The 12,761-nt window shown below is 41.3% G+C and overlaps 2 protein-coding genes across 3 annotated transcripts; both read right to left on the reverse strand.

The window, feature by feature from the left end:
* Positions 1-958: 958 nt before the first annotated feature.
* On the reverse strand, positions 959-7,879 carry mtmr2 (myotubularin related protein 2). Of its 2 annotated transcripts, none has more exons than XM_061085690.1 (16): positions 7,658-7,879; positions 6,485-6,587; positions 6,354-6,377; positions 6,161-6,224; positions 5,947-6,041; positions 5,768-5,872; positions 5,374-5,478; positions 5,201-5,284; positions 4,969-5,118; positions 4,698-4,886; positions 4,287-4,472; positions 3,981-4,187; positions 3,783-3,875; positions 3,583-3,696; positions 3,288-3,464; positions 959-2,276 (listed from the first exon to the last, which is right to left on the reverse strand). In XM_061085690.1, exons 1-16 carry the CDS (start codon positions 7,735-7,737, stop codon positions 2,112-2,114), a joined length of 1,941 nt encoding a protein of 646 aa, XP_060941673.1. In that variant the 5' UTR covers positions 7,738-7,879; the 3' UTR covers positions 959-2,111. The 2 variants fall into 2 exon arrangements, with proteins under 2 accessions (XP_060941673.1, XP_060941672.1); XM_061085689.1 differs by having other exon boundaries at positions 6,161-6,227.
* Positions 7,880-8,908: 1,029 nt separating this feature from the next.
* cwc15 (CWC15 spliceosome associated protein homolog) lies at positions 8,909-12,117 on the reverse strand. Its single transcript, XM_061085805.1, has 7 exons — positions 12,088-12,117; positions 11,295-11,439; positions 10,865-10,977; positions 9,825-9,925; positions 9,627-9,737; positions 9,387-9,517; positions 8,909-9,265 (listed from the first exon to the last, which is right to left on the reverse strand). Exons 2-7 carry the CDS (start codon positions 11,423-11,425, stop codon positions 9,136-9,138), a joined length of 717 nt encoding a protein of 238 aa, XP_060941788.1. The 5' UTR covers positions 11,426-11,439; positions 12,088-12,117; the 3' UTR covers positions 8,909-9,135.
* Positions 12,118-12,761: the final 644 nt, after the last annotated feature.

Consider the following 12,761-nt stretch of genomic DNA (forward strand, 5'->3'; position numbering starts at 1 on the left):
ACAATAGTTCACTCATTATCCACTCACCACTATGGCAATGGAGGGTGGGTGAAGTGTTTGGGTCCACAAAACACTTTTAGAGTTGCAGCCAAATCCGATACAATGGAAGTTGACGGTGACCAAATCTTCAAACATGAAATAAATACATTAAATGCCTCCATGCTGCTCCTGTGGTGTCATCCAAGTGTCCGTAAGCCCTGATATTCAAATCCAACTCAAAAAATGTACACCATGTTTGTAAATGGCCTCTGATATCATCTGGAGACACGTTCATGCTCGCACCAGCTCTCACCTCTATGCTCTCGCCAAAGGGATAAATGATGAGACTCGCCATGTTGGTGAGCGTTAACGATTTGGCCGCAACCCCGTTTACCCGTGAAAGACCAATCCAAACAACTAAAGTGTTTTGTGGACTCGAACATCTCACCCTACCCTCCATCGGCATAGTTGTGGGGAGATAATGAGTGCATTTTCCTTTTTGGGTGAACTATCCCTTGAAGTCATTTTCATACCACTTGGTCGTTTAATTTTGAGAACAATAGTATGGATTTTCAGAGGCCAATATCAATACCAACACAAAATATCAAGAAATTCATATAAAACTTGAAGTAAGAAAGAAAACAACTTTTAAATTGGACATGGTTCAGGATAGAAGTTATTTTGTCCAAACACACACACACCATTAAAGGGACAGTTATTTAATATAAGTGGCAATAAAACGTTGTAGGTATAACAGGTCAACTAATGGGAGGATTATGCCCTAAACCCTTTTTTATGGCTACTGATCTCAGATCTATTTATGAGAATGAAATAGACTGAAGATGGTAATACAACTGTTTTCAGAAATATTAGTTAAAATTTCCCACGGTAATATTTCTTTATAACTGCTAAACCCAGGGTAATGGACTGTCTGGAGGGTGTTGTGTTGGCACGACGCTAAAGTAACAAACCATAGTGAGCCGAGTCATGTGTTTATTGCAAGTACTCACACACACACAGTGGAAAAGCAGGTCAACACTGTATTAACGTTCAGCCGTTCTACTCTCTCATTCTCCCAATCATTCAGAGGAAGGCACAGATCATCAGTAAGATTTAATATACCTAAAAATACCCAGAGCAAATTATCAGTCGTTACAATTTTGGCTACATTTTTAAAAATAAACAGGATATTTGATAGTAGTTTCAAAAAGCATTTGGCGAAAATGTTCACAAGTGTGAGTCGATGCTTGTTAACTGTTACTGTTGGGTGCAGCTCATTCACATTTAGATGGGAAGAGCTCTCAAGAATTGATGACATGTGTGTTTGTGAGCTATAAATACAAAGTCTGAACTAAAGGACAATAAATAGTGCTGACTATTTGATGAAACTTACAAAACTCAATGACAGGAATGTGATTAACTGTTTGACACAGTAACTATATATTAAAAAAAACAGATATTTGGTCACAACAATCTAAAAGCACCGACTCCGAAGAGAAGCCATCAATGTGTTTTTATGCGCTCTATGACTCGTTGTTAAAATTAGAAGAAGCTAACATTACAGCCCTTACGCTACATTTTAAAGTCAGTATTTAAAGTCAGTATTTAACAACTTACTGTCAGTATTTAAGTTGTTATATACTGACACTTTAAAGTCAGTATTTAACAACTTCCACGCAATTTAGGTGATGTTAGCATTTTTACCTAAAAGTATTTGCATTATTTTACGTGTCCACAATTGCTTCAGCTCAACAAATCCTCTACTGCAAATGTTTGCAGTGTAGAAGAGTGACGCGAGTGTTGCTATGAAATGTATAAGGCAGACATGTTTAAAACCTTGTAATATTTTAGTGTCCTTTAAATGTGATCAACTCTGATTCTAGTCAGTTTAATGCGCGGAACAGACTCCCATATTCTTGTTACATTTCCTCTCACCCCAGAGGATGAGAACAATAGGACTGTGGTCAAGTGGTCTGAGACAGACTCACTTCTGTTGCAGGCAGATTCTACAGAACCTCTAAGAGATGCAAACACAGTCATCCACTTCAGCAGACGTTTTGGTGATGGTGCATCAACGCGCCAGGTGAGGCCTTCTTACTAGTGGGACTAAGCTTAATGAGGGTCAAGTTGTGTCAAACAAAAGTCTGCACTGGAGTGATGGAGCGTGTGGGGGAGCCCGCCCGCTCGGAGGAAGAGGAGGCTGAACGGTTGGTCACCTCTCTCTGGAGCTCGTCCACCCTCTTCTGCAGCTCGGCACGCTTCGCCAGCAGCTCCTTGTAACGCTGATGAACAGGCTCCTGTCAAATAAAAAAAAAAATAAAAATAATAATGGTAAGACACTGAAATATAGTTCTTTTTCAGTGCCCATGTTCTGAACATATAGAGGTTCATCATTTTAATTTGCGGGTTTAATAGTATAGGTTCAGATGTTGCAAGGCTAAAAATACACATTCTTCTTCTCATTCTGTACACTGCTGCTAAGTCTACTCTGATTGGTCAACTCGCCCACTCACCGCATACCAATTTGAGACTGAGTCAGTTATTGAAAGTCTAGAACAAGTGACATCATTAATTCGTTTTTTAGCTGCAGTTTTAAAGCCTCAAGTTTGGCATTTTGTCCAGAAGTAACCATATTTGGAAGAGAGGGAGGAGGATCCTGACCCGAGAGCTTGAGGACAATGAGTTCTCACCTTCGACCTGCACCCACTGGATATCACTAGAAGTCAATTACATGCTATCCATGCCCCAATTCATATCATGCTTCATTTAAAATTTGACTTTAAATGTGACAAATTTATAAAATAAACATCATGATGTATTGAAGACGACTTGAATCATGTAAAAAGTAAGTTAATTTTCTCAAAGATTTTGCCAATGTCCTCTGCTGGTCATTTCAGTGAATACATTGTTTCAGGCACTTCTGCATTGGTTTCACTGTCTGGAGTCTATATGTCTATATATATATAATATATCATCCATATAAAGGATGAACCAGCCAATAGACTTGCACTACCACATTTCACAGTGGTTGTTTTTCATTTTGTTGAACTTTAGTTTATTTAATAATAATTAATGTTATAGTTGTGTAATCACTTTACCATGAGGAATAAACTGGGATATTATATGTTATTTGGTGATGCAGAAATAAAAGCCAGTTATGCAAACCAGGCATTTCATGCTCTTCAACTTTTGTAACTAGGCCTTTAAAATAAACAAAACAATACATGACACACAGAAGCAAAAGTAAAGCATCAAGTGGGCGTACTAAAAACATTTAACTCAGGTACAGACAGGATTCCTTGACATACCTGAGGTCTCATACGAGGGTTCCAGCGAATGTAGTAGCCAACCCAAAGCTCCAGATGGCGCAGGCTGACTACAGGGAACAGCACATGGTTGGAGTAGTTCACATACAGAGGATTGGTGAACTCCTCCAGCTGGCTGTTAATATAAGACCACAGAGAGCCTGTCCTTCTGGGAACCTCCTGTAAAATAAAGATGTCATATCTGAATTTGCAATAAATTCTTATTTTTTTATAACAGACTTTGCATCTACTTTTTCAACTACATTGTTAAAATGTGCAGAGAAACAAAAGCTCTCACCTCCTTCACCCTCTGCTGTTCACTGTTACACAAGAATGTCCCAAACAGGCAGCTGTACAGGTGATCCAGAATGGTGACCAGGAAGTATTCATTAAACTCAAAGGCTGCAGGGAACTTAAAAAACAAAAACAGCTTCATTATTATCCTTGAAAGATTTTTCGGAAGATTATTTTCACATTTCAGTGTCATGTATCTATTACCTGACGCGTCAGCTGCCAGACGCAGTCAATGAACTGAATAAAAACAGGTGAACGGTCTGCGTCTGTGTGGTTTTTATCGCCATGACCGATTCTCTGCGAGCGAAAGAGGAAAGATAGAAGGAATAACAGTGATGTCACAGGAAAAGTCACAGCACATTACACTGGAATACTCCCCCCAATGTATGAGCGATTGTTTACCAGCTGGAAGCGGTGACCAAAGCTCAGCCACTCTTTCTCCAGCAGCACTTCGAAGCCGCGAATGGTGCGATAGTAACCGTCCAGCATGAGCATGGCCAGGGAGGTGAGCTGGGCTGTGCGGTCCCAGCCGTCGCTGCAGTGAACCACCACTGATGTTTTCCCAGACTCCACCTTATCTGCAATCCGCAGCGCTCCGGCCAGAATCAGCTACAAACACACACAACTCAGTCAGGAGTCTGGGGATTGGCTTAATTTCCTTTTCTTTCTTCCTCATTCCCCTGCAAAGTGACGCATCTCTACGCTCACCTTGATGTGCTCGAGCCAGTGAGTGGATTCCAGATTGGAGAGCCAGTGGGAGTCCTCGATGTTGGGGTAGACCACGTCCTTCAACTTGCGCAGTGACTCCCTCATCACGTGGATGTTGTGAATATCCAAGAACACCAGCTCTGCATTCTGATAAGCGTCCTCACTTTCATATCCGCCCCCTTTCATCTGGAAGAAACAAATGGACATCAGACAGGTTGTATTTTGATCCACTGGCCACGGATCAGCAAAACTTCAATCCCTACCAACCCCAGTACATTGTCTGACGGCGGAATGTAACGTCTAACCTCTGGGTATAAGGGGCAATAACACAACAGGTCCTTGAATTAATGTTTTGAAAATGTTGTGCTTCATAAATATTGCTGTTGAATTTAGATTTTTTTAAAAACAAACCTTGTTAGCGGCAGCGTTGACACTGGGCCTGGCATCAAAAATGAACAGTTTATGGGACTGAGCATTAGCATCCATGATCGACTGGAGGTATTTCTCATCCTCTTTGCTGCGCTTCCCGGTTACACCGACCATCGGCTGACTGCAGCGCGTCACGGTCGCTTGGCTCTCCGGATGGATCCACGATAACACCTACGAAAGGGAGTGTAGCAGAAAATCAACACAGACACAGGAGAGGAGGATTTTATTCACTCTGAAAAAGTGTGTCACTCACAGGTATCCTGGACTTCACTCGGAAGGCAGCGACTCTCTTCACCTCTTCGTCTGGTATGTTGACGGGCACGGCGAGAGTTGATGGGTAGGTGTCACACAGCTCGAAGTGTTCGTTTATTTTTGTTATCCTCCAGCTTTCATTGGGTATACCCTTCCAAGAGACACGCACAAATCTATAAGTTTCCTTCCTTCCTTTATCATTTAGCTGACGAGTCCACTTCATCTTTAAATACCTGTCTTTTGTACTCCGAGACAGCGTCATACACCTTCCACCCGTTTTCAGGAAACACTTGTCCATAATCAAAGGCAAAGATTTGCTGTGGAGATGTGGAGAAGAAACGTAGAAGTTGATCAACTCGAGTGAGGAGCGACAGCGTCAGAGACAGTGAGGCTGAGAATCACTCACCAGCCCGTTGGAAACGGGAAACGCAAATTTTATCAGCACTTCGAAAATTGACTTCCTGAGTGTGTCCTCCAACTGTTTGTGTGCAAATCGAAGATTACGCACATCCTGCAGAAAGGCAGAGCGACAAGTTCAGGGGTCAAGAGCAGAAGGTACAGATGAGTTTCATTGGTGTAAAAATCACTGCAGGCGGCAACAGTTATTTCCTAGTGCTCTAATGTGGACATGCTTTAAACAGCAGGGATGACAAGAGGTTCATTCTCTCTGACCTGTAAGCTGAGCATGTGATATACATATATGCATCATCACTTTGCTGGCTTGCATTTGTAACCAGTAAAACTCTGACCTGCCATAGAAAAGAAATTCAGATATTCCAGACCATTTCTGGGTGACTCACCTTGCAAACTAACCCGTAGGACACGTCACCGCGGCTCGAAGCACTTCCAATCTTTTCCACACGACTCACCACCCCGAGGGGCAGGTCCAGCACAAACGCTGGTTCCTGGAAACAAACACTACATTAGCAAAAGCTTCACATACTCATGAAACAAATTGTTCTTAAATCACAAAGCATACCCTTTCAATGCATTTGAAAAACAGTCTGTAGTTAGTGACCATCACTGTTCCCCTCAGTGCTCCAATGAAGGGACAGAAGTAGGTGATGTCTTGGGCTGTGGAACAAGATAAGGAGGGACAATATCTTGATTTAGCCAAATATATAACAAATCTCTTGAGTTAAGACAGCTGATTAAAGCTGACATTTTTCTTTACTACAGATAATACAACCTACCCATGTCTTGCACAGTTTCATTGGGAAGTAACTGTGGTTCCTCTTTTTCAGAAACCCTAAGCACCTGCTGGAAACATTAGATATAATTTAACATACCAAGTAAATACTGGATGTAAATTTAATATACTAGTCAACAAATTATTGAGTAACAAGGCGTTAACGAATAGTTTGACAACAAGTATGTACTTCATACCTTGGCAGGAGTTTTGGGTTTGACCTGAAAGGTGCAGAGAAGAGGAGAGTCACGCTTCAATCACTATTATTAGCTGCTTTAATTGAGGAAGCAGGATCTCTGTGATCCATGTGTACGTGCACGTTACTGACCCTGAGCTCCGGAGAAAACTCTGCAGAGGTGGAGACAGAGTCCGAGGACATGGCAGAGGTCGGCTTGGACTGGGCCGAGCGGTCAGAGCGAGAAGTGGACGTACTGTTGAAAGACGGAGCGACAGATGAGTCAGAGGAAACAGTGCAGCCATTTCATCAAATTTCACTTGTGTATTTCTCTTGGTGAATAGACTGTATTCATATAGAGTTTTTCTAGTCTTATCGACCAGTTAAAACACTTTGAAGCACAAACATTCACACAAAATCATATGCTGCAGTTTTTCTGTCACACAGAGGAGCTTGGGATCGAACCAATGGAATCTGTTTAGAGGACTTGGTCATTGAGTGTTTTAAGCAAAATACAAAGCTAGGATAATTAACCCTATAGACTGAGCAAGCGGATGAGAAATCCTGCTACATTCTGGTGCTGAAACGATGATTAATAATTACTGATAATAAGAAATAAATGTTATTTAAAAGTAATTTTTCAACAAAATAGGACCGGCATTCCCTGGGTTCAGGATTTGCAAATGTTCTCTAACAAAAAGGTTTGAAAACAAAACAAATAAGCAAGCAACTTCAAGACGAATTTACTTTTATTTATGTTATATAGAAGTTTTTAACCAAGTCTATGCATGTACGGTTATTTTCTGTCTATTTATTAATCAACAGGACTGATTATTTATCTGTTTGACTGGATATTTTCTTGATAAACAGTTGATCACAAGTGTGCAACATTTGTCAAAATAAACATTTGTGAATAGAGAAGTTACAAGAATGAGCACACCCATTATCTGACATAAGCGATCCATCAAGATAGAGTGAACATCTTATAGCTGCTGGTCAGTAGACTAAATAAGTGTATGTTCTTAAACTAAATCTCGGCTCCAGAACCACTGAACGACTTCGCATGAATATTCGATCAATCGATCAAGCCTTGAAAACAACAGATAATGAAAGCAACCATGAATCTGTGTCCTAGTTTACTGTCAACCTCCAGTAGGTTGTTACCCGGATGATCTTAGTTGTGGTTTAGCAGCCCCGACTGCAGGTTTATATAAAACTACACGAGGATAAGTCGTGTTAACTTTAGCTGTAAATAGATTAAAATAACCCCCTGTTAGTTGAACACTTCTCTGGTTCGCTACGTGTTGTGTTGTGTTTAGCATCGACCTGGACAATGAATCGACACTCGGATGACGCGACGAGGAGCGTTTCGAGCCCAAGCTGTCGATGCTGGCGCTCTTCTCCATCTTCTCCTCGGTCGAGTGTCGGTGCGAAGCCCCGGGAGAGCGACGGAAACCCGGGTAGGTGCGGAGGGAAGTGAAGTGAAGACCCCTCAGAGGGAAGTCACAGCGGAGAAACAAAAGGAAGCTGCCATCTTTATCCCAGCAGCCTCCCTGTCACCGGCAGAACGGAGAGGGCGCCCCCTGCCGGATGTCTCCTATGCTGACCTAGGCCCGTGCTGCCTTCACGGTTCCTCTTCTTCTTCTTCTTCTTTCCGGCAGACACTAGTTGCTGCATTGCTGACCCCCGCCGGTAGGGAAACACCACTGCAGATAATGCCCTCAAAACTTATATCTTGCCATATACATTTTGTAGTTTTACTGAAGTGCAGAACTTCCAAAGTTCTCTCCTTTGTATACATCCTATCACCAAGCAGTGTTTTAAAAAAAAAATCTAAGTCCCCATTTTGCCTTTTGCTCCAAGTCGCTCCCTCCTTTCTTGCCAATGCATTTAAACATGCTGTAGCCTACAGAGTCCAGGACTCCACAGGGGTCACGGTTGCCATCTCTGTTTCCCGAAGCACCAACCCAATGCCCGGAGCCTTGTCCATTTATATATATCATCTATACGAGGCATGGTTATTTAACTGTCAGGTTTAAATGATGCTTGGACGTTATATAGCTTTCTCCCTCTGCTGTCTCCATCCCACCTTCGCTGCCATTTCTGATTCAGCCTCTACTTTCCCGTCCTGTAATGTTGCACAAATGCCACATCTGTCTAAGTTTATTGTTTCATTGACATTATTGTGCACATTGACAACAGTGGAAAGAGTATAAAACCTGAAATGATTCAAAAATAAAAACATGTTCTCCTAGTTGTGAAAGTCCCAAATGATTCTGAAGTTTGTTCCTGATTCGTTCTCTCTGTCCTTTATTCAAGAGAAATAACGTTTCATAGTTCGTGAGCTTGTATTCATACAAACATCAAACTCATTCTGTCAAAACTGATCGTTATTCTGTTTCTTTATAATAGTTGTAAAGTATTAAAGAGATTAATTGTATCAAGATAATCAAAAGGTGTAATAAATATATATCTTTCCTCTCTTATCCCCAACATCAGTCTTTATCAGATAAATTCTTAGGAGCCATATATAACAAACCAATTTATTAAAATGATAAAAAAGGACAGGATTCAGAATCACATTTAACAACTAAATCCACTTTGTTTTAAGCTTTATTCAAAGGATGCAAATTCATTTAAATACAACATTTTATCTGTTGTCTGTAGAGAAACTCACATTTAAATAAAGAACGTATTTAAATGCATTAGTGGTTTCTACCAGGTGGAACGATGAGACCAAAGAAATCCGTTAAAACCCCCCCCCCCACACAGACAAACAATAAAATGAACACACACTAAGTCCTTTACTTTACATATTTCTCCATAAATTTCTTGTGGAACTCAGAGCGCAGCGTATCGTTGATGAAGCGTTTCTCTTTCCGCGCCTCATCCACTCCTTTGGCGCAGTTTTTGAACACGACGTCATCATCCCACCTAGAAAAATATGAACAAATTCATTTTGACGATTAGTATTGAGTGAGGAGAACTTATTTTCCGAAAAGAAAAAAGATCCATGTTATGCATACATGCATATTTGTGTGTACGTGTGAGGTACCTTCTCTTGACCCTGAATGTATTCTGAGGCACGGGCATCGGTTGCTGTTGACCTGCCAAATGAATCAATGGATTCCCGCTCAGGATGTTCTCCATACGGATCCGCTCCTCCTCTGCCTTTTGCTCCCGCTCCTAAGATGAGAAAAGATTTGAATTCATGAACTAAATGGGCAAGTATTGACCTCCTCTCAAATATAACCAATGTCTAACTCTAATCAGAGAGCGGGTGCAAACACTTTACTTTGCGTTCTTGCTCTTCAGCCCGCTCCTTCCTGATCTTCTCCAGCTCAGCCAGAAGAGCTGCAGTGCTGTCGTCCTCACTGTCCTCATCAGAGTCCTCGTCCTCATCATCCTATAAACAAACAAGCACCATTGGTGAGAAAGCTCGATGGGGGGGAAACAATAAGTGTCCACTGAGTCTCAAAGGGGCAGCACTTACGTCAGTGAGAGGGTCATCTGCGTCAAGGTTGGCTGCTGGGATCTGATCCAGTCTAGGCCTCTTTGAAGATGACGAGGAAGATGAGGAAGATGTGGTGTGCTCTGCAAAATTTGGTTATAGCAGTATTTTAAGTTAAAGTCTCCATGGGTATAAATTAGTGGAGGGGGAAAAAATCAATTCTGTTCTGTATTGCGATATTTTGCGCCCGCGATTATATCGATTCTGTAGCACAAAGTATTGCAATTTTGTAAAAAAATTTTAATACTTTATTTACAATTATATATGTAACAGCTCCTGGCTGGCAAAGCATGACAAGGAGAGTTTCAGAGTTTAAAATGTACCTAGTGTGTATGCGGAAAGGATGTTCTCCAATGCAGGAGATATAGTAACGGCCCAGAGGAGCACTTTAACATCTGAGCATGTTGACCAACTCCTTTTTCTGAACAAAAATGCCAATATTCCCAAATGATTTAACATTTTGGGTCATGACCTTGCAGCCAACTGGACTGGACTCTAGTAGTACACATTTGTTTATTTTTCTCAATTTGATTGAAGCTCTAGGTTACTCTTATTTATATGATTATTCTCAGATTTATGTTACTCAATTATGTCTGCTTGATGTTACTGTATTGTATTTAAATAATTGTAAGTTATGTGCTGGGAGCTCAGTGTTCATGTGAGAGGTCTCCTATTTAGAAAATAATTACAAAGGTCCTGTGTCCTGAATGTTCACGGACAAAGTTTTTGCACTACCCTTTCTTAGTTTTTGCACTTCAGTTAGAAGACAATGTTGTTCACAGAATTAAATGTGACATTTGAAGTGAGTAGAGCAGTCTTATTTTCCTCACTCGACATGAATCGCAATATATCGCAGAATCGAATCACAATACTTGCAGTATCGCAATACTATTGAATTGGGCCCAAATATCGCAATACTATTGAATCGTCACATTTTTGCCAATTCCCACCCCTAGTATAAATGATAAAACATTAAGTCATCTGTACTACTCATTACGTCTAATATTTGCAGACAAACAAACCTCTTGGTCCCCTCTCTCTGGTCTTCTCACGTACAGCTACACGCTCTCGTTCCTCCAGCTCCCTGCGGAAGTCACGGGCACGCACCTCCTCGACATTATCCTGAGTAGGTTGCCTGAGGATGGGAGAGCATTGAGGGGAAAAAAAGGAATTTAGGATCCAGCACACATCCACCGAGCTGGTATTGGAATCTGTCCTGAGTGATCTAATCGCAAGAGCTTAGTGCTACAAAAAGAAACAAGTCTTGAGATCTGATCACACTCAGAGGTGGTTTGGGACAAAAGCCGCCTGGAACAGGGCCATAGAAGATGCATTGGGAACAGTTCAGACAGCATCTTCACTGGATGGATGTGAATGAATACCTGGCTGAACAGGAGCCGAGCCAGTCACACACAGATAACCCAAAACACTATTCTCTTTGGATCTGCTGACCTGTATTTGATCTTGGTGTGACCTGGAAGATCTCGGCTGGAGTACTGCTTGGACAGAGCGCTCAGGTCGCCTTCTCCTTTACCTCGACCTCCTCTCGCCGGCTCAAACGTCGGTCTCGCAGCTGTTGTCATCTTGGACGGCTCTGCTGTGGAAAACACATGGAAACAGAACGAACATAAACTAACACGCCAAGATTTGAAGGATTTCCCATCGGGATGATGACAGAGTTAGAAGCAGGCAACTCCTGAAAAAAAGTGGGACTGCAACACAACGACAATTTAACATTTTTTTAAGCTGATTTCTCAATTATTCAGCTTTGGATTTCTGGTCTGTTGATGAGACAGATTCAAAATCACTAATTTTGCAGCCGCAGCATTTGCTATTAATATCTAACGTGTTTAGTTTTCATACAATAAACAAGCAGAAGAAGCTGCACGACACAAAACAAAGCCTTCTATGTGTGAGCACCTGATGTTTACGTATAAAAAACAACAGGCATTCAACTGCTATGTTGTATTTGTGAGACATAAAACACGTATTATTAAACATATGACGCTGATTGTAAGAGAACAACAAAGCACGAACACAAGTTATCTCGTTAGCCGTTGTTGCTAAAAGATGCTAGCAGGCTAACCAGCTTCAACAGCGCTTCAGATCAGGAAAACAGAGCTTGTTCACGTCTCCAGCAGTTTGTACACAGTCAACACTGATTGTTTCAGAAAGTTACAACGAAGAGATCAAAGCCAAACTCAAGATAAATGTAATAAGAGATAAACAGAGGAATCAGACTTACGATGCTTCCACCACACGACAAACCGGAAGTCCCGATACAACGTTTCATTTGTACGTCACGTCCGGTTGAAAAGGTGCGTTCTAATGCACATGGAACCGAGAAAAAAACCGATTTTTAAGATATGACTCTAATAATACTATAAATAATAATAGTTAATTCGTCTGTGATCAGGATACAAATGAACCAGTTTGCAAAGCTTTCCCTTTGTGAGAACAAGGACACAATAACGTGCAGGGATGTTGTGAGGGAGATCACAGGCATATCAAAGGTAAAGATAAACAATATTCCAACCCTCCACCACGTGATGCATGCCTTCTGTCTGAGGAGGTGCTTTCATCACCTGCTTGTTTGCCTGTCATCTTTCAGCACAGGGATTAAAGAGAAGTAATGTTGTCATTGTTGCGTTAGTTGAACATACTGTACTCAGACTGTACTGTTCTCTGTACATTGTGTCTTACAAGGTCGTTATTTAGAAGATCTGTAAGTCACAAGACTTAGTTTGGGTGCATTTCAAACTGCATAGTTACCATTGATCTGCAGACGTATATGTGAACAATGTTGTGAGGATAAAAAAGACCAGGGTCAAAGTAAAAGTCATTTACACAGATTTAGATTAAATCGATCCAATGTATCAAATTTTCAGGCGGTTGTAAATATCCCTACATTAAGTCTCA

This window comes from Limanda limanda, chromosome 14, assembly GCF_963576545.1.
Source record: "Limanda limanda chromosome 14, fLimLim1.1, whole genome shotgun sequence".
Taxonomy (NCBI): Eukaryota; Metazoa; Chordata; class Actinopteri; order Pleuronectiformes; family Pleuronectidae; genus Limanda; species Limanda limanda.